Below are 23,086 nucleotides of genomic sequence, written 5' to 3' on the forward strand. Positions count from 1 at the left end.
GGAGAGGGATGAAGTAGGAGTTTGAGGTTAGCAGATACAAACTATCACGTACAGAATGGATAAACAACAAGGTCCTAGTGGGAACACAGGCAATTATATTCAATATTTGGTGATAAACCATAATGGAAAAGAATATGAAAAAAAGACAGCAAGTTCCAAATTACTATGACTCCAATTAAACTTGGCAAATGATATGTATTAAAAACATTTGAATTATGTATACTGTATACCATAATACTACTACTATGATACCTCTGAGCAAAAAAATTAATATTTAGCTTATTTACCTAAATAAAATTTAGCTTATGTTAAATAATTCCAAAAGCTTTATGCTTGATCAAATCTGTATTATAAAAAGTCTACATGAGTTGCCAAGTATTTAACTAAACTTTATATTTTAACTTGAAATAGTATTTCATTACCTAGCTCCAAAACATCTGAAGGATCAAGGTGTAAATTCTTATTGCAAAACTGATTCACCTTCCTTTCCAATACTGTTGCATCTTTTATTTGTGAGTACTTCCGAATGTAGAAGTGGCATGGATGTATTACATGGCTTACAAAAACTAGCTCTGGAGAACCTGGATGAGAATTTTCAAACCACATTAATAAACCAAAAGTTAGGAAAGAATTCACAAAAATTGAATGCAGTATCTTCTAAAAGGATGTGTCCTGTAGCACTGCGAACTCTAGAACACTTAGGCCTCATAAAAGAGTAACCCAAATCTCAAATAGTAACCAAAATGACAAATAAATTCCACTTTCACAATGATTTCTTTAGCAACCTGAACGGTAAACATTTGCAAAATATGTTGAATAAGTGGAATTGAAGTTCACGTAGGTACCTAAGTTAGTTAGGTACCAGAGTCAGAGTACATGCTATAACCTACGGCATTACAACAACACTTCAGAATTTATTCATAAACATAATTAGAGCTTCAGAACCCCAATGACAATGATGTTTCTAGTATTGCTACAAAAATCTTGTATAAACTACACTAAACTAAAGGAACCAATAATTAGCTCATGGCTGCTTTGACTCCTAGATCTTACCAAGTATGAAAAAATGTATGGGAAAACCAACATAGTGAGCAGCATTTAGAGGGAGATGTGTATGTTTTGGTGGAAGTAAGGGTGGGATAGAATAAAAAAGACAGAAACTTTTTTCATACAGTAGTAATGAAGCCAAATGTTTTTACTGATATGAAAAGATCTCCAGAGTATAATGTTGAGGAAGGAATTAAGGGACTTTCCTGACAGTCCAGTGGTTAAGACTCCATGCTTCCATTGCCAGGGACACAGGTTTTATCCCTTGTCAGGGAACTAAGATCCCATGCGCTGCATGGCATGGCCAAAAACAGAAAAAGAAAAAAAGAAAGAAAAAAGAGAAAGGAAGGGAAAGAATACAGCAGTGTGTATGGCAAGCTATGTTTTATGTGCAAAAACAAAACCTAAGAGAAAAATAATATATATGTGTTTGTTCAAATATGCATAAAGAAACTCTAGAAAGGAGGAATAGACTAAATGGAACAGAAGTAGATTAGGGGCAAAGGGTCACAGGGTATTTAATATATTTAATTTTTAAACAATGCAGATGTTCTAATAAATCTAGTAAAAGTGATTAGGAGGAACTGAAGTATAGATACAAGATAAAAAACTGAACAAATAGGTCATTTTACCTATCCAATACAGATCATGAAGAATAACACCCATATTGAGGATAAGGTAAAGCAATAAGTATGTGTTACTGGGGAGACAGCTGAGGGAAGTGTTATAAATTTCAGAAATGTTTTTGCCAATAACAGCCAGGATTTTTAACATTAAAAAAGAAGTTTTGGGAATTTCTTTGGCAGTCCAGTGGTTAGGAATTAACAGCTCTGACTGCCATAGGCCTGGGTCTGATTCCTGGTGGAGAAGCTAAGATATTACAAGCCATGCAGCACAGCAAAAAAAAAAAAAAAGTTTTAGTTATTAATAAAATTCATTTTACTCACTGTTTCACTCTCTGTAAGTTACTTATATAACTTTATACTTTATATAAATTTATATATAACATTTTTATATACATCAAACTCTGCTACCTCAAGTTCAGAGTTGTTAAAGTACCTGTTTTTGATCCAAAAGAAACAGATGACTTTTTCTGAAGAGGCTTTGTTGGATATCTAGGTGTCTCAACAAAATAATCTGTGAAGCATGCTTCATCAAAATAGGAAATAAAGGCAACTGTGTTAGTTTTATTATGTTGATAACGCCATACTTAACACACTGCATAAGAAGCTGTTACTTAAATTTGGCGAAATACTGGATTGGTTAAGACCCTTATGTATCAGCAAGCAAAGTCCTGATAGTTTTCTTAACTTACTGAGATAAGCAATGATAATAATATAGTGGAAAAAACAGCTTGTCTTTTTTTTTGTATCATTCTGGGAAGTCAACCAATGGAACAGATTGGGAGTGGGGGCAGGGAGGAGAAAACCAAAGCTGATTCTTAAAGTGGCCCTAAAGACAACTGACAGTATAACTACACCCAGCAGTATCTCACTGATGTTGATGGTGAGAACACCAACACTAGAAATCTAATCAAACAATCAAGATACATTTAAACATTACCAAATAGATGCTTCTATATGTTACCCGGGTCTCCCGCTTTACCATTGGAGCCACCAGCAAAGCCCAATATTCATGACAGTTTATTTTTCTAAAGGATTGCATCTCAGGACAAAAATTTAGGATATTCTCTTCTTAAATTTAAGAACAAAGTCATCAGACTGCTTCTACTAACAGCACTTACTTATAGTATTTTCATCTTTTATAGAGATTTGCATGTGGAATGCTGATTCCCTGGTGGCTCAGACAGTAAAGCGTCTGCCTGCAATGCGGGAGACCCGGGTTCGATCCCTGGGTTGGGAAGATCCCCTGGAGAAGGAAATGGCAACCCACTCCAGTACTCTTGCCTAGAAAATTCCATGGATGGAGGAGCCTGGTGGGCTAGAGTCCATGGGGTCACAAAGAGTCGGACATGACTGAACAACTTCACGACTTCATGATGTGGAATGCTAAAAAGTCAAATACACTGACTAAACCAAATATTAGAGTTTAGCTATATTATTGCATTAAAATTAAAAAATATCCTAACTTTGGAAAATGTGAAAGGAGTGGCATGGGATCAACAGCTTTACTCATAATGAGATGTAAGATAATAGACATATGGTTTGTTAAGGTCAGGGACAAACAGGTATTAATATTGTTTCCAATTCCAGACATGATTTATTGTTTCCCTGTTTTTGTATTTTTACTCACTTTCCAGGTTTTCTTCTTCTTCAATAATTTCTTCAATGATCACATCAGGGCTAGATCCCACCTGAGGTAGAGCAGCAATGGTTTTAGGGAGTGTTGCTGCAACAACCTCTTTCTGTGGCTGGAAGTCAGCTTCCAAATCCATGTCACTGTTTTCCCATTGTGAAGAAGTCAGTGGGGCTTCATTAGTTAGGACAGAAATGTCAGCCTTTTTCTTTTCTAGTGATAGGTATGTACCACCGTAAGAAAATTCCTTTTTACAATTGTATTTCTTGTGACCATTCTTTTCCATTTCACTTTCTTGAGGATCACATCTGTTTAAAAATACAGAGGCTACTTTAAATCATAATTTTTTAGATTTACTTTAAAACCATTTCCTTTCCACATGACAGTACTGTGACACATACATACAAAGAGTTAAAGATGTACAGGTGTCCCATGGGTATTTTTAAAAACAGCAACACTGAAATAATTTACTATAAAATCCGATAATTTCTACTAAATTTAGAGTTGTGTAACCATCACTATAACTTCATTTTACGACATTCCCGTTATCCCAAAAGAAACTTCTGCCCATTCCCAAGAAGTCCACAAGCTTTAAAAGGTCAAAACAACAGAAAATCACTGAGAAGTTGAAGAAAGAACTTGCCATAGTCATGTTACAACTATCTGATCCTAAAAGAACAGCGGATATGGTTTTCAATTTTAATTGTTCAAACTTTGATTTGGCGTTGGTGTTTGATTTTAAATTATGCTAAGATTATTTCTCTCAATTCATTAGCTTAAAAATAAAGTGTAGGAAGCACTGAGAGGTACAATCCTGAGACAATTTCTAGAAACCTACATATAGGGTTAAAATGATGATTAGTCTGAATCCTTTGGGTATGATTATTCAACAGCCACTAACCTGCAGCTGATTATTCACTTCATCCCTTATTTTTTTTATCTTTACAAATTCACACAGATTAAAGCTATCTAATCTATAAGTATAGAAATTCTATCAAAGAAATGAGATTGAGTCTCAGAAGCCTTTATTCTAGTTAACCCATGAAGGTTTTAGCTTTTTCACAGATCACCATATAAGAAGCCAAATGAAATCAGAAATAAGAACCTACCAAGCCTACTGAATTCAGCAGACCTATTTTATCTGTCTCTTAATACATGCTGACTAAAGGTCCAAACGGAGAAGGCAATGGCACCCCACTCCAGTACTCTTGCCTGGAAAATCCCATGGGCAGAGGAGCCTGGTAGGCTGCAGTCCATGGAGTCGCGAAGAGTCGGGACACGACTGAGCGACTTCACTTTCACTTTTCACTTTCGTGCATTGGAGAAGGAAATGGCAACCCACTCCAGTGTTCTTGCCTGGAGAATCCCAGGGACAGGGGAGCCTGGTGGGCTGCCGTCTATGGGGTCGCACAGAGTCAGACACGACTGAAGTGACTTAGCAGCAAAGGTCCAAACACCTCCTAAGTATACATATATGTACACAACTTTGTAATCTAAAACTTTTCTTTTTATACAACTCTTATCTGACCTTACATTTAACACTGTCAACCAACTCCTGCCTCACAAACCTCTCCTCCTTTGACTTCTAGAGTATCACTCTCCCAGTTCCCTCTTCGTTTCCTTTGGTTTGTAAGTTACTCTTTCCCTGTCTTGAAATTTAATATTTTTCTAGGTCGCTCTCCTTGACCCACTTCAATATCTGTTTTCACTATGCAAACCCATTCTTTAATTACCACCTGTCATCAGCAGAGGCAGGCTAGAGTGATACTTTCCCTAAAATCTAGGGAGAAATTTAAAAGACTTCGGAGTTAAAACTATGGCAAGATCAGTACAGATGCTTAAAGATAATACCTTTTGGTATCAAAAATATTTGACAGTAACCATATTCAAGTTATGAAAACATCTAGAAGAATGTACTGACTGGAAAGGATGATCATCCATGAAAGTGCAGAAAGTCAAGTTACAGAGGTATACAGGGGCCAGGGGTCCATGTGTGGCCAAGATGACTCGAGCCAAAGGCCTAGTACTTGAGGCCTCTGGTGAGGTCTTCCCTGTGGGGTCAAGGAACACAGCAGGCTGACTAGTATCAACACTCTTCACAGCTATTTGATATATCTTATTCCCTTTAGTCCAAAAACACCATGAAGCAACTTCTGATGATGTGGCTTTCTGTGTCTGTTTGGTTATTGGAAAAGAATGCCAACATAAGTATTCTGTTAATAATCCCTGTGATAACACTATCTGTCCCTTAAGTTAATAAACTGGCATTCAGATCATGTGTTAGTTTTGTGAACTTGGCTTACATGAGTTTACCTGGTTTAGAGTAGATATGCTCAAGTCTGTTTCTGAGCTTGTAATGCTGTGGGCCAGGCCCTCATTAGTTCCCCAAAGTAATGAATGTGATGCTTCTTGAAGGATGATTTCTCGAGGAGCCATACCATCTTCAAATGAATAAACTTATTTTCTTTGGGGAGTTTCTAAACCATTTATATTCTGACTACTCCTAAACCAAGAATCGAATCCTGTAACTCCCCTCCAGAGGTTTCTCCCCAGATACCTAGTAAAAAACAGGAACTCAGCATATCCCACTATCTTCCCCTCCCAACTTTTCTTTGTATATTTCCAATCTTGGTAAGTAACACCACAATTCATCACCTCAGTCACCAAAGATACACCTATAAATCATTGGAATGCCTCCCTTTTTCTCATTCCTCACACTGAAACGATTACTAAGTTTCACCACTTTTCCTTTTTTAGCATTTGTCATTACCTATTCCTTTCCAGTGCTACGACCTACATTTGGTTTCTCATCATTTATTTGCTAGCCATATTTTATATATATATATATATAATATATAATATTATATGCTAGGTCATATAATAACCTAAGCCATCCTTCAAGCTCCAGCCTCATATTCTTCCAAAAAATTCTCTATGGTCACTAGAGTTACCTTTTACAAATGTAACCTAAGTACTTTTACTTTCATTCTGAAAATCTTTTAATGGCTATTATTTACACCTGTGCTATCCAACATAATCCTCCATGATAATGAAAATATGCTGCACTGTCCAATATGATAGAGGAACCAGAGATCAAATTGCCAACATCCACTCGATCATGGAAAAAGCAAGAGAGTTCCAGAAAAACATCTATTTCTGCTTTATTGACTATGCCAAAGCCTTTGACTGTGTGGATCACCACAAACTGTGGAAAATAGTTTAAGAGATGGGAATACCAGACCACCTGACCTGCCTCCTGAGAAATCTGTATGCAGGTCAGGAAGCAACAGTTAGAACTGGACATGGAACAACAGACTGGTTCCAAATAGGAAAAGGAGTACGTCAAGGCTGTATGTTGTCACCCTGCTTATTTAACTTCTATGCAGAGTACATCATGAGAAATGCTGTACTGGAAGAAACACAAGCTGGAATCAAGATTGCCGGGAGAAATATCAATAACCTCAGATATGCAGATGACACCACCCTTATGGCAGAACGTGAAGAGGAACTAAAAAGCCTCTTGATGAAAGTGAAAGAGGAGAGCGAAAAAGTTGGCTTAAAGCTCAACATTCAGAAAACGAAGATCATGGCATCCGGTCCCATCACTTCATGGGAAATAGATGGGGAAACAGTGGAAACAGTGGCTGACTTTATTTTTGGGGGCTCCAAAATCACTGCAGATAGAGACTGCACCCATGCAATTAAAAGACACTTACTCCTTAGAAGAAAAGTTATGACCAACCTAGATAGTATATTCAAAAGCAGAGACATTACTTTGCCGGCTAAGGTCCATCTAGTCAAGGCTATGGTTTTTCCAGTAGTCATGTACGGATGTGAGAGTTGGACTGTGAAGAAGGCTGAGCACCGAAGAATTGATGCGTTTGAACTGTGGTGTTGGAGAAGACTCCTGAGAGTCCTTTGGACTGCAAGGAGATCCAACCAGTCCATTCTGAAGGAGATCAATCCTGGGATTTCTTTGGAAGGAATGATGCTGAAGCTGAAACTCCAGTACTTTGGCCACCTCATGTGAAGAGTTGACTCATTGGAAAAGACTCTGATGCTGGGAGGGATTGGGGGCAGGAGAAGGGGACGACAGAGGATGGGATGGCTGGATGGCATCACTGATTCGATGGACACTGAGTCTGAGTGAACTCCGGGAGTTGGTGATGGACAGGGAGGCCTGGTGTGCTGCGATTCATGGGGTCGCAAAGAGTCGGACATGACTGAGTGACTGAACTGAACCAAATATAGCTACTGAGCACCTGAAATGTGGCTAGTGCAACCAAAGAACTAAAATCTTCATTTTATTTAGTTTTAATTTATGTTTAAATTTAGATAACCACACATGGTTAGCAGCTACCATACTGGGTAGCACAGGTCTAGGAAATAAAGTTCAAAGAACACCAGAGCATACAAAGTTTTTAGATTAAGCCTCTATGTATCCTCTGTCAAACAATATTCTACATGCAGGTTCCTGAACACAGTATACTATCTCACTGCCCATAAATGTCTTTCTGCTAAGATGCTGCCTCCCTACTCTTCTCCCTTTCAACTGCTACTCATTTTTCACGAATGGGGGAAAATCAAATCTGCTCTTTCCAAGTCTCCTGGTACCCTGCAAAAAACTGATCATTCCCTTCTTTTGCATCTCCATTAGACTGCACATTTTACTATCAAAGCAATTATGTACTTTACTATTTACATATGTCATTCTTTATTTACTGTAACTTCTCTGCATAAATCTCAGTATCTAGGGTGTTATGTCTCAGTGGTAAAGAATCTGCCTGCCAATGGAGAAGATGCAGGAGACACGGGTTCAGTTCCTGGGTCCAGAAGATCCCCTGGAGAAGGGAATGGCTACCTACTGTAGTATTCTTGCCTGGGAAATCCCATGGACAGAGGAGCCTGACAGGGCTATACAGTCCATAGGTTTGCAAAGAGTCAGACGTGACTGAGTCAACACTTTCACTTTTCAACACTTAGAGGCTAGTACATCAGTGTTCAGCGCTGGCTGAATAAATGAATCTCAAAAATGACACATACATCATTGGATACTAATCCTTTCTAGGTCTTTTAATTTTTAAATATTTTATGTAGCATTAATTTACAGAAACCATTTTGCCCTTACATTATTTTTCAACTTTTGAATCAACATTATACTAAAGATCAATTTTTTTATTTTACAATACTGTATTGGTTTTGCCATACATCAACATGAATCTGCCACGGGTGTACATGACTTCCCAATCCTGAACCCCCCTCCCAGCTCCCTCCCACACCATCTCTCTGGGTCATCCCAGTGCACCAGCCCCAAGCATCCTGTATCCTGCATTGAACCTAGACTGGCGATTCATTTCTTATATGATATTATACATGTTTCAATGCCATTCTCCCAAATCATCCCACCCTCTCCCTCCCCTACAGAGTCCAAAAGTCTGTTCTATACATAAAGATCAATTTTTTTGTTTGATCTAATATTTCTGTCCCTTAGGCCGTATCAAACACTAACGGCATGTTGCCATTCTTATACTTACCGTGTTGAATTCTCAAATTCAATCTTTCCCATACTGTTGAACATACAGATGATCTCACTGCAATTCATATTCAACCTAAAATTAAATACTTAGCATAAAAAGTGTTCTAATGTAAGTTTATTACTTTCTCTAATAAAAATTAGCTAACATTAAAAACTCTGAAGTAGATGGGGAAACAATGGAAACAGTGTCAGACTTTATTTTTTTGGGCTCCAAAATCACTGCAGATGGTGACTGTAGCCATGAAATTAAAAGATGCTTACTCCTTGGAAGAAAAGTTATGACCAACCTAGATAGCATATTCAAAAGCAGAGACATTACTTTGCCAACAAAAGTCTGTCTAGTCAAGGCTATGGTGTTTCCAGTGGTCATGTATGGATGTGAGAGTTGGACTGTGAAGAAAGCTGAGTGCTGAAGAATTGATGCTTTTGAACTGTGGTGTTGGAGAAGACTCTTGAGAGTCCCTTGGACTGCAAGGAGATCCAACCAGTCCATTCTAAAGGAGATCAATGCTGGGTGTTCTTTGGAAGGAATGATGCTGAAGCTGAAACTCCAGTACTTTGGCCACCTCATGTGAAGAGTTGACTCATTGGAAAAGACCCTGATGCTGGGAGGGATTGGCAGCAGGGGGAGAAGGGGACGACAAAGGATGAGATGGCTAGATGGCATCACTGACTTGATGGTCATGAGTTTGGGTGAACTCCGGGAGTTGGTGATGGACAGGGAGGCCTGGCGTGCTGTGATTCATGGGGTTGCAAAGAGTCGGACACGACTGAGTGACTGAATTGAACTGAAAAACTCTGAAAGAGCATTTAAACAACTTTTAAATTCATAAATCACACTTAATTTGGATGCTAATCTGGGAAATATTTTTTACTCAAATTTTCAATTTATAATTGCTTGTTATTTTAATAAACATAGATTCTAATTTTATCAGACTCTTCTGAATTATAGATTACTTTTATATGAATTACAATTACTTACTTGGGAGACGTCCTTAGTTTTAGAGAGCTGACTTGTGACAAGTCACTCTCAAATGTTAACTTCAAAGTCCGGATAATCTAGAATCAAAAGAGAAGTATTGCTCGTATGTGCATTTTGTTTTGTTACAAATACTATTGAAACAGAGCAAGATTTCAGAGGAAAACCTATACTCTTTAGGTATTTCATTAATGTGCTCAGGGTCTGATTTTAGGCAAGCAAAGGGAGGGATGCAAATTTCCCCAAAGAAATTTAAAATCTTTTGGAGATGTGTATTAAGATATAACAACAAATGATAACAACTAATTAATAATGGGATACAGCTACACAATCAGGGGAAATTCTGATCACACTTGTGCGCCTGCACTGCTGTCCTCAAACGTTTCTCTCTCTCTTTTTCTGCCCCCATCTTCCTAATGTGGCTAACTAGGGTGAAGACCAAATTTTACTTTTTTTCTCCTCCTAATGTTTCATGTGTAATACACAGGAATAGACTACTACTGTTCTTGTAACTACAGCTAGATGGAGGCCTGGTCAAGTAAAACGGTTCAAAAACTTTAAAAGTTCAAGACTTTGGAAGCAGGTAAACCAAGAGCTTCTATTTTACACCTTAGTTCACTCCGAACATCTGATTATCTGTGGGGAATGAGATCCTGAAGATTCCAAGACAATAGAGTAGGATCTATACCTCAAGGGAACAAGACAGAAATTAGCAAAGAGGACTGATGGTAACCCTTTCCCGGCAAACAATTTAGCAAGAAACATGTTTCTATTTCTGCCCAACTCCAGGCACATGATTAGATGACAGGACAGGGTTGAAGCACCTTGTATCCTGACTCACAGAGTCGGGGGTTGGGAGTAAAACTTAAACAGCATTTTGATAAATTTTTAAGTTAAGAGTTGACAGTCATACCTGTCTATAAAAACAGAGTCCTACTTATTTTGCTACTCTTATTTGTTCTTGTTTTTTATTCAAGTGTCCTAGAAACAACTTTTGACTTAATACCATCCTATTTGTTCTCAGATTGTGTGTTATAAAGACTTTACTGCACCCTTTCCCTAAGTGGCAAATAGTAATAAAAGGTCAAACAAAGTTATTAATGTTTATCTTAGAATTTAAATGCCTAAGAATTCTAAATTGATGCCAAAGTTAGGATAATCTGAAAAGCAAATTCTTGCAGTTAAGTCTTAGATATCATATTCCAAAGCAGGTAAAGTAAGCTACCACAGAAATAATTCACATTACAAACTATTAAAATTACCTGATTTAGGTCACAATATATCCTTAGAGAAGGTGCAGATTTTAATTCTCTTGCTATCTTCATAGCTGCATCCAAATCACTTTTTTTTGCTTCAATGTAGCTTTTAGTCACTATTATTTTTGATAAATAATTGTCTGTATTTCTCACTAACTCTTCACACAGGCTCTTCTTCCTTCATTTAAAATTAAGTTATTTTTCAATATTTCATAAACAATTCTATGAAAGCAAATGTATCATAACTCAAAAGTACTGAAAAGGTAATTTCAGTTTCATGAACTTAAATTTTAATATGGTTCATGAGACATTCAACTGAACTGAAATCTATTATAGTTGAAAGCTATGTATATGTAACCAGAGAAAAAGTAACTTTTGTAGAAGAATATAGTTATGTTCCAGATACAGGTGTCACAGAACTGCAGAGGTAAGACAAACCCTAGATGAATCTACCACTTTTAAAAGTAAGAGAATCCTGGCTATCTTGCAGTCACTTGTGCCATTACAAAGTCTATCTGTATTCATTTCTCACGAGGATCTACCTACACATTTTAAAATTTCATAGGCAGATACATATTACATGAATTTGAAATAAGACTTTAAAACAGACTTCACCAAACCAAAACTTAGATATCAATTAACTATAATCTTCAAAGCTATCAGTTATAAAACTGAAGTTATTCCTTTATTACTCAAAAATTCTTTGTACCTATAGTGGAATTACTTTATTATGGAAATTAAGATATTTTGTACCAAAAATTATTGCTCATTTTATTCATCTTGTAAATGAATAAAATGACTTCCTCAAATCAAATCTGGCCTCAAAAACGGGGAATTTGCCACACTGAAGAGTAATAAGAATGTGCCACGGGCTCTACAAGGACTTCCCTGATAGCTCAGATGGTAAAGAATCTGCCTGCAATGCCAGAGACCCAGGTTCAATCCCTGGGTTGAGAAGATCCCCTGGAGGAGGGCATGGCAACCCACTCCAGTATTCTTGCCTGGAGAATTCCAAGGGCAGAGAAGCCTGGTGGGCTACAGTCCATGGGGTCGCAAAGAGTCGGACACAAGTGAATGACTAACATACACACATGCTCTGCAGGTGAAGAAGTATTCCAAAAAATTTTTAGCAATTACATATACAATTTATGAAAATCATTTATTTAGGAGATAAATGGTCATTTTGATAAGTTTCAGATGATTCTCCCCAAAATTCATGCCCAGGGAGTGATGTTAGCAAAATGGCAGACTAGGAGACTCGAAGTCCTTGTTCTTCAATGGTGATGTCAAATGACAGCTAAGAATTGGTTACAATAACCTTCTAGAACTGGAGAATGGACAAAGGTATACAGCAATGACACAAATGTGCAATGGAAAAAAATCCACTTTCTTTATCAGCAGGACATTTCATTTCTTGTCCTTTTCCCAGACCTTTCCTCAGTGTGGTGCAGTCCTGGTCTGGAGACAGCAGCATACTTCCTGATTCCTTTCCTCCAAAGGGAGCATGCTGCTGCTGCTGCTAAGTTGCTTCAGCCGTGTCCGACTCTGTGCGATACCACAGACGGCAGCCCACCAGGCTCCCCCGTCCCTGGGATTCTCCAGGCAAGAACACTGGAGTGGGTTGCTATTTCCTTCTCCAATGCATGAAAGTGAAAAGTGAAAGTGAAGTTGCTCAGCCTTTGCGACCCCATGGACTGCAGCCCACCAGGCTCCTCCACCCATGGGATTTTGGGAGTTTCCAGGCAAGAGTACTGGAGTGGGGTGCCACTGCCTTCTTTGCAATGTCCTACTTTGTGGCGGGGGTGCAGGGGTAGCAAGGAGGTGGTGGGGGTGGGGGGGAAGGGGGGCTGCCTGAAAAACCCTTTCACTTAATTTGGCACTCAGGCAGCAAGAGGAACTGAGACCACCCAAGAAGGTTGCAAAAAGGTTCCTCAAGCATACAGGTAGCATACTCCAGGTTAGGCCACATGTTAGGTTAAAAAAAGAAAACAAGTCTTAAAAGACAATATGTTTTAAAAGACAATGTATACAAGGTATCCTCTCTGAACACAAAGGAATGAAAACTAGAACTCAATAACAGAAGGAAACTGGAAATTCCACAAATACATGGAAATTAAAGAACATACTCCTAAACACAAATGGATCAAAGAAAAGTAACACAAGGAGAGTATTCTGAGACAAATGAAAACAAAAAATCAAAATATCAAAATTTATGGGATACAGTTAAATTGGATCTGAGAGAGAAATAAATATATAGCTGTAAGTATATTAAAAAAGGCATCGCAAACCAACAACATAATTTTACACCTTTGCTGTTGTTCAGTTGCTAAGTCATGTCCGACTCTTTACAACCCAATGCACTGCAACACACCAGGCTTCCCTGTCCTTCACTATCTCCCAGAGTTTGCTCAAATTCATTTTATTGAGTCAGTGATGCTATCTAACATCTCACCCTTTGCCACCCTCTTCTTCTTCTGTCTTCAATCTTTATGTTTATACCTTAGGAACTCCAAAATAACAAACTAAACCCAAAGGTAGCAGAAGGAAGAAATAATAGGATTAGAGTGGAAATAAGTAAATAGCTAGGCAAAAATAGAGAAAAATCAATGAAACCAAAAGATGGTTCTTTGAGATTAAAATTCACCAATTTTAGAAACAGTGCCTAGAAAAGCATCAATTTACTAAAAGAATCAATTTACTAAAATAAAAAATAAAGTAGGCATTCAGTTCAGTTGTTCAGTCATGTCTGACACTTTGCAACCCCATGAACCGCAGCACGCCAGGTCTCCCTGTCCATCACCAATTCCCGGAGTCCACCCAAACCCATGTCCATTGTGTCGGTGATGCCATCCAACCAGCTCATCCTCTGTTGTCCCCTTCTCCTGCCCTCAATCTTTCCCAGCATCAGGGTCTTTTCAAATAAGTCTGCTCTTCGCATCGGGTGGCCAAAGTTTTGGAGTTTCAGCTTCAACATCAGTCCTTCCAATGAACACCCAGGACTGATCTCCTTTAGGCTGGACTGGTTGGTTCTCCTTGCAGTCCAAGGGACTCTCAAGAGTCTTCTCCAACACCACAGTTCAAAAGCATCAATTCTTTGGCACTCAGCTTTCTTTATAGTCCAATTCTCACATCCATACATGACTACTTGAAAAACTTTAGCCTTGACTAGACCTAGGACCTTTGTTGGCAATGTCTCTGCTTCTGAATATGCTGTCTAGGTTGGTCACAACTTTCCTTCCAAGGAGTAAGCATCTTTTAATTTCATGGCTGCAGTTACCATCTGTAGTGATTTTGGAGCCCCCCAAAATAAAGTCAGCCATTGTTTCCCCATCTATTTCCCATGAAGTGATGGGACCGGATGCCATGATCTTAGTTTTCTGAATGCTGAGCTTTAAGCCAACTTTTTCACTCTCCTCTTTCACGTTCATCAAGAGGCTTTTTAGTTCTTCTTCACTTTCTGCCATAAGGGTAGTGTCATCTGCATATCTGAGGTTATTGATATTTCTCCCAGCAATCTTGACTCCAGCTTGTGCTTCTTCCATTCCAGTGTTTCTCATGATGTACTCTGCATAGAAGTTAAATAAGCAGGGTGACAACATACAGCCTTGATGTACTCCTTTTCCTATTTGGAACCAGTCTGTTGTTCCATGTCCAGTTCTAACTGTTGCTTCCTGACTTGCATACAGATTTCTCAGGAGGCAGGTCAGGTGGTCTGGTATTCCCATCTCTTAAACTATTTTCCACAGTTTGTGGTGATCCACACAGTCAAAGGCTTTGGCATAGTCAATAAAGCAGAAATAAGATGTTTTTCTGGAATTCTCTTGCTTTTTTGATGATCCAGTGGATGTTGGCAATTTGATCTCGGGTTCCTCTGCCCTTTGTAAAACCAGCTTAAACATCTGGAAGTTCATGGTTCAAGTATTGCTGAAGCCTGGCTTGGAGAATTTTGAGCTTTACTTTGCTAGACTGTGAGATGAGTGCAATTATGTAGTAGTTTCAGCATTGTTTGGCGTTGCCTTTCTTTGGGATTGGAATGAAAACTGACCTTTTCCAGTCCTGTGGCCACTGCTGAGTTTTCCAAATTTGCTGGCATATTGAGTGCAGCACTTTCACAGCATCATCTTTTAGGATTTGAAATAGCTCAAGTGGAATTCTATCACCTCCACTAGTTTCGTTCATAATCAATTTTACAGAAACTAAAAAAATTTTAAGGCAATGCTATGAATAACTATGCCAAGAAATTGGATAACCTAGATGAAGTGGACGAATTCCTACAAACATACCACCTATCAACACTGAATCATGAAGAAATAGAAAATCTGAGCAGATCAATAAAAAGTAACAAGACTGAATTAGTAATCAAAAGCTTCCCCTGTAGAAAAGCCCAGACCAGAGGACTTCACTGGTAAATTCTACCAAAAATTCAAAGAAAAAAAAAAAAAGAAAAACCAATTCCCCTCCAAAATACTGAAGAGCCACAGGAAACACTTTCCAGCTTATTCTGAGACCAGCATCACCTTCATACCAAACTCATAAGAAAACACTACCAGAAAACTATTGATTGGTGTCTCTTATGAGCATTAAGTAAAAATCTTCAACAAAATACTAGCAAATTGAATCAGCAGAACAATGAAAGAATAATACATCATGCCAAGTGGGATTTACTCCTGAAATGAAGTATAAGTATCAATTAATGTTATATAGCATATTAACAGAAAGAAGAAACCCACCCCCACCTCACAAGATCCTCTCAAATTACAGAGAAAAAGGATATGACGGTCTCAACACCCTTTCAGGACAAAAATACTCCAACGAGGAATTGAGGAAAACTACACCAACGTATAAAACTTACATAAGAAAATCCCACGGCTAACATTACACTGGCTGATGAAAGACTGACAGCTTTTCTTCTAAGGACAGTAGTAAGGAAAGGGTGTGAGAGTTTACCACTGCTACTTAATATACTATTTTAAGTTCTAGCCAGAATAATTAGTCAAAAAAAGACATAAAAGCCACCCAAATTGACAAAAAGTAAGAAAGTGATGTCTTTTTGCAGATGACATGATCTTATAGATAAGAAAGAAAGAGAAGAAAGTGAAGTCGCTCAGTTGTGTCCGATTCTTTGTGACCCCATAGACTACCAGGCTCCTCTGTCCATGGAATTTTCCAGGCAAGAATACTACAGTGGGTTGCCATTTCCTTCTACAGGAGATCTTCCTGACCCAGAGACTGAATCCAGGTCTTCCGCATTGTAGGCAGAAGACAATTGTGTCTAAGCCACCAGGGAAATCTTATAGATAAAGATGTCACAAGAATAGTTGTAGGGCTAATAAATAAATTCAGCAAAGATACAGTATACAAAATAAACACACAAAAAATCAGATACATTTCTATATACTAACAATGAACAGTCCGAAAAGGAAATTGACAAAACAATTCATTTTACGAAAAGAATAAAAAGACGACTGTACTCAGGAATAAATGTAACTGAGGCTGCAACAGACTTGTACATTTGCTGTATACTACATAACATTGCTGAAATTAATGAAGCCAAAATAAATGGAAAGAGCTCTTATAATCATGAACTGGAACACTTAATATTTGTTAAGATGTCAATACCCAAAGCAATTTACAATTCAAAGCCATCCATATCAAAATTCCAATGATGCTTCATGCATAATAGAAAAACCCATCCTTAAAGTCACAGGAGATCTCAAGGGACCCCAAGCTTCCAAAACAATCTTGAGAAAGAACAAAGTTGGAGAGCTTACACATCCTGATTTTAAAATTTGCTACAAAGCCACAGTAATTAAAACAGTTTCCTACTGCCACAAGAACAGACAGATGGACCAATGGAAGAGAATAGAGAGCCCAGAAATAAATCTTCACAAACATGGTCACTGAGTTTTGACAGGAGTCCCAAGACCATTCAATGGAAAAAAGACCCATCTTTCCAACAAATGGTGCTGGGAAAACTGGATATCCATATGGTAAAGAATGAAGCTGGACCCTTCCTTTACACTATATACAAAAAGTAGCTTAAAATACCTCAAAGATCTATATGTAAAAGCTAAAACTGTAAAACTCTTAGAAGAAAACACAGTTGGTGAAAGTTTCATGATTGAAGATTTGGCAACAATTTCTTGGATATGACACCTAAACACAGGCAACAAAAGAGAAAATAGATAAATTGGACTTCACAAATTAAAAACATGTTTGGATCAAAGAATGCTATCAAGAGAGTGAAAAGGAGGGATTTGCCTGGTGGTCCAAGGCTAAGATTTCAAATGCAGGAGACCTGGGTCCAATCTCTGGGTGGGGAACTAGATCCCACATGCCACAACTAAGTCCTGGCACAGCTAAATAATTTAGTTCAACAATAACAACAGACAACCTATGGACTGGAAGAAAATATTTGCAAACTACATGAGCAACAAAGGCTTAATTTCTAAAACATACAAACAGCTTATACAGCTCAAAAAAAAATTTAAAAAATGGGCAAAAGAAGACCGTTACACAGATGGTCAACAGGCACATGAAAAGATATCCAACATCACAAATTATTGGAAAAATGGAAATCAAAACTACAATGAGGTATCCCACTTCCCACAAATCAGAATGGTCATCATCAAAAAGTCTACAAATAAATGCTAGACAGTGTGTGGAGAAAAGGGAGCCCTCCTATACTGTCAGTGGGAATGGAAACTTGGTGCATTCACTATGGAGAACAGTATGGAGGTTTTATAAAAAACTAAAAACAGTAACCATACGATCCAGTAATCCCATTCCTGAGCACATATCCAGAAAAGATGAAAACTGTAAAACTCAATACATGCACTTCAATGTTCAAAGTACTCAAAGTAGCAATATTTACATTAGCCAAGACTAGGAAATAATTTAAATGGATAAAAAAGATGTGATATATGTGTATGATGGAATATGACTCAGCCATAAAAAAGTATTAATCAATGCCATCTGCAGCAACATGGATGGACCTAGAGAATATTATACTTACTAAAGTCAGACAAAGAAAGACAAGTGTCATGTATCACTTTTATGTGGAATATAAATGAACTTACTTACAAGTCAGAAACAGACCCACAGACATTTAAGGGTAGAAGGGACAAATTAAGCATTTTGGATTAACATATACACACTACTATATATAAAGTAGATAAAAAACAAGGACATACTGTACAGCACAGGGAATTATAGGCAATATCTTATAATAACCTATAATGAAAAAGAATATGTATAACTGAATCACTCTGCTGTACACCTGAAACTAATACTGTAATTCAAATGTAATTCAAATTCAAACTAATACTGTATTTCAATAAAAAAATTTTAAACCACAAACAAAAGGCAAGCCACAGGAAGAAGAGAAAATATATGAAAACGATACAGCTCATAAAAGATATCCATAATGTATAAAGAATTCCTACCCCATCAATAACAAAATAAACAATCCAAAAATGGGCAAAGGACTGGAATACATATTTCTCCAGGGAAAATACATAAATGGTTAACTAATAAGCACATGAAAAGATGTGCTCCACAATACTAGCTATCATGGAAATGTAAATAAAATCCAAAATGAGATACCACTTCACATCCTCAAAATGGCTATTCTTTTCAAAAAAGAAAATAGGATGTCGGTGAGGATGTGGACAAACTGGAACCTTTGAGCACTGCTGGTGGAAAAGTAACATGTGCGGCCATCACAGAATAAAATTTGGTAGTCCTTAAAAAGTTACACATAAAATTATTGTATGCCACTAAACTATACATTTTTAAATTTCAATTTTTTTTGGACTATAGTTGAGTTTCAATGTTATATTAATATTAGTTTAATATTATTAACCTAATATTAATATTAGTTTCAAGTATACAGCAAAGTGATTCAGTTATACATATAATCTTTTTTTTAGATTCTTTTCTCATATAGGTTATCACAGAATACTGAATACATTTCTCTGTGCTATACAGTAGTTTCTTATTTATCTTATATATAATAGTGTATGTTTATCTCAAGCTTCTGATTCATCCCTTCCCCCACCACTAAACTGTATACTCTTAAATGGTTAAAAAGGTAAACTTTATGATGTATATTTACCACTATTAAAAACATTTAAGATGCATGCACATGACTTATCACCTTTAAACACCAATACTTTGGCCACCTGATGCAAAGAACTGACTCATTGGAAAAGACCCTGATGCTGGGAAAGATTGAAGGCAGGAGGAGAAGAGGACAACAGAGGATGAAATGGCTGGATGGCATCACTGACTCAATGCACATGAGCTTCAGCAAACTCCAGGAGTTGGTGATGGACAAGGGAAGCCTGGTGTGCTGTAGTCCACGGAGTCACAAAGAGTTGGACATGACTGAGCAACTGAACTGAACTGACCTATCACTTAGATAATATAAATACCAAATGTGAGATACCATAAATATCAAGGAATAAAGAATATCAACTGATTCATTCAGAGTGATGAACCTATGATCTGGGCATTCCAATTAGAAATTAGAAAAAGAAACAAAAGTCAAATAGACAAGCACCATTTCTAAATACCAATTTATCACAACTTTTATGAATCTGTTTCTTAAAATGCAAAATGTGATTAAAGATTACTTGAGATCATATATATCAACATTTTTAAAAAGGATATGGTAAACATATGGTATGTGTTTAGAAAAATCATTATTATTTGCTCTTGATGCAAATAAACACATAAAAAAATGATGGCATTATGTACATGAAAAATTCTACAACAGGATTCAGAAATAGATAGCATTTTTCTGTGCTAACTGCTTTAAGAAAGAAACTATTTAACAGCTTTGGGACCAGAAGACAAATAGCCTAACTTCATTTCGAAGCTGTAAACATCAGCTTGTAAGGGAACCACCCATTACCTTCTAAACTTGTTTAAAATCTACTAATTTTTTCCAATCTATGCAGAGAAATAAAATGACAAGTTGATGTTAAAAACTTCAGTTGCACTGAGTCTATATTTTTAACTTACTACCTGGAATCAAGAGAAGTGAAAAGCTGATCAAACTGCTTCTCCAGAACCTCTTTAAGACAGACTGTCTCCTCTTTTGTTTGACTGTGTATGTGTTCAAGCATCTGGGAAAAAGATAATACAAAGACCTAATTTGGTATTTTTATTATGTGGGAATTGTGTTATTCAACATAATTTTGAAAAGTAAAAGGTACTTTTTGGACTCTTTTCAAAATAACAACAGAAGAGATCAGATGATAAAAATGGGAAAAATCACATAGTTAAACTTTAAATCTTTGTTCTTGTCAGCAAGATCACATCTTTGTTAGTACTTTGTACTGATAAAATTGGCAAAAACCCACTAAGTTTTCTGAACTTCTCATCACTTTTACTCAGTACAGGAAATGGATCATTCTGGACAGCTAAGTTTCTCTCTGGCAGGATTCCTTAAATTTATAAAAACTTAAAATATAACATTAGGGGCTTCACTGGTAGTCCAGTTAAGATTCTGCACTCCCAATGCATGGGTTTGATCCCTGGTCAGGGGACTAAGATCCTGCATGCCACACACTAAAGACAAAAAAAACCTATATATATATGCACACACACATATTTTAATTAAAATGTTAACTATTCCACAAATTTCCTTGTATTTTAAACAAAGACTCATTGCTTGAGATCTGTGACCTTTTTTTCTTTTAATCTTTCCTTTTTGAAATGGTAATGTCTATCCTATGCCTGCTCAACAAATGCATTAATATTTTAGAAGCAGATAATTTACTAGTTTCACACATTCACAGCTGGAGAGGAATTTTGCCCCAGCATGAGTTATACCCTGAATCTCACCCATACCTGATTTAGAAGATACTTAGATGAGATTTTGGACTTAGATTTGATGCCAAAACTGGTTAAAAATTTGGGGGATATGAGATGCAGTAAATGTATTCTGCAAATACATATGTTGAACTCTTAAATTCTATGTTAGCTATAATCTTTTGAATGCCTTGGTGGTGAATTTGCTGTTGGTAGGTGCAAGGAGCTTGTTTTCTGTCAAAAAATGAGGGAAGTCTCTCTCTTGGGTTGATGGGCCAAGAAAGAAAAGAATCTAAAAATCTGTGTAACAGTATACAGCCAAATAATGAGCAGTATAAGAATAGTGATCTGCAATGCTTCCAAGACAAAAAATTCAGCTCACAGCAAACAGAAATTATAGCTCCTTAACAGAGCTTCAGTTTCAGCAGGCTGCCAACACAGATGGCATGAAACTAATCCTAGGAGGCCATGAGTTTTCCATTCTTTTTTATGATTCTCTCTCACTGGATTATCATATGTAAGCTCTACCTATCATGCTAAGCTCTACTACCTTCAGTGATATAGGTTAAAAGGGAACATGTCTTAATTTAGGATACAATGTAATCATCCAGAGAGCTTACTTTTACAGCAATACTTAATTGTTCAAAATTTTGGCCTGCTATCTTCAATGCTTCATCGATCTCTTCCACAGTTTTACTTTCCTAAGAAGGGAGAGAGGAACCACATACAAATACAAAATATAAAAACAGATGCTTAGACAGACTGTAACAGTTGGAAAAACATCAAGCTACCATTTTGTTTACAAAAGCAACCATCCATTACAGCAATCTGAAAACATGCAACAATGAACATTTTAGAGTTTTGCTGATAGTATTCCAGGTTTTTTTTTAAGGTATCTTTCTGAAAAAATGGGATTATGTCCTATAACCATTTTGCAACTCAAAACTACCTGAAAAAAATTATCATGATCATAAATAATACATGTAAACAGTAACAGTTTAAGAAAATGAAGATTATAATCAGGCTATGTTAAGATTTAAACACTGGGGACTTCCCTGCTGGTCCAGTGGCTGGGAGTCCATGCTACCAATGCAGGGGGTGCGGGTTTGGTCCCTGGTTGGGGAACTAAGATCCCGCATGCCAGGTGGTGTGGCCAGAAAAGAAAAAAAAAACAAACACTAAAATTAACATACAGAAATTCCTTGATAAAAACAAAAGAAAATTCTTATGGGGGAAAAAAAAAGATTTAAACACGGAAGACAGTGCCCTTTCCTCCCCCAGCCCACCAATAATCTCCTTAATGAAATGACTTAATATTCCACTCAACAGCACTTTGGAATTTATTCTGTTTCTAACCTTCAATTAAAAGAATATATTATTTAAAGTTATCAAAAGCCATAACTGATAAAATTCAATCTTCCAACAAGAATTACATCATCATCAGTAAGTGCCACTAGGTCTTTTAGTTGCCATTAAAATAACTGGAAAATCATACTTAGAATTTGGAAACTTCTATTTTATACAAGTTTCATAAAATCTGAATTCAATAACTAGGTTCAAAGGGAATACAGGTAAATATCAAGAGCACTAACAGCTGATCAAAGGCAGAATGTGTTGACTTGGAAAGAAAACAATTGTTGAGGCATAGTTTAGAATAAAATAAGAGACTGAAGCAAGGAGTGCAGGTTTACCTTTAAACTTCCCAAAAGAATCTGAATTATAGGACCCTTGAGAGCACAGGAAAGTCAAGCTATTAGAGAAAAGTAAAAATGTTTGGCTTCATCTCACTTCATAAATTACATTTCTCATACCTCTATTACAGCTGATGGGTTCAAAACAGTCCTGGGTGTGGAGGCTGAATGTTCTAAACCAACAGTTTGTTGATGAGCAGTCTTTTCAAAGTCCTGAGAACAATTCCTCATCCTGGAAAATGTCAAGTACATTATTCTAAGTATCAACATTAATATAACGGTTTTAATCTTCTATTTTGATTTTTACACTCTATTAAAAATAATTCTTATGATGACTTATAAGGACATTTACAATGAGTTCTCAATTACCTGTGAAAAGCAAAGAGAGGAAAATCATTACTAGACATGTTTTCATATAAAAGCTAACTTTAATCAAGAATTCAACTTCTTAACCAACTCCTAAAAATAATAGCTTATAGTATAAATTGGGCTTTAATTTCTT

The 23,086-nt window shown here is 36.9% G+C and overlaps 1 protein-coding gene across 1 annotated transcript in view; it reads right to left on the bottom strand.

Moving 5' to 3' along the window:
- Window positions 1-23,086, bottom strand: part of RNF17 (ring finger protein 17) — a 115,493-nt gene that overhangs the window by 73,793 nt on the left and 18,614 nt on the right. Inside the window, exons 4-12 of the mRNA XM_069601722.1 lie at window positions 22,705-22,816; window positions 21,514-21,594; window positions 20,105-20,205; window positions 11,081-11,252; window positions 9,822-9,898; window positions 8,838-8,912; window positions 3,301-3,611; window positions 2,107-2,196; window positions 423-581 (exon numbers count right to left, since the gene is read on the bottom strand). Coding sequence (XP_069457823.1) covers window positions 423-581; window positions 2,107-2,196; window positions 3,301-3,611; window positions 8,838-8,912; window positions 9,822-9,898; window positions 11,081-11,252; window positions 20,105-20,205; window positions 21,514-21,594; window positions 22,705-22,816 — 1,178 coding nt within the window. The remainder of the gene's footprint in view (window positions 1-422; window positions 582-2,106; window positions 2,197-3,300; window positions 3,612-8,837; window positions 8,913-9,821; window positions 9,899-11,080; window positions 11,253-20,104; window positions 20,206-21,513; window positions 21,595-22,704; window positions 22,817-23,086) is intronic.

This window comes from Ovis canadensis, chromosome 10 (assembly GCF_042477335.2).
Source record: "Ovis canadensis isolate MfBH-ARS-UI-01 breed Bighorn chromosome 10, ARS-UI_OviCan_v2, whole genome shotgun sequence".
Taxonomy (NCBI): Eukaryota; Metazoa; Chordata; class Mammalia; order Artiodactyla; family Bovidae; genus Ovis; species Ovis canadensis.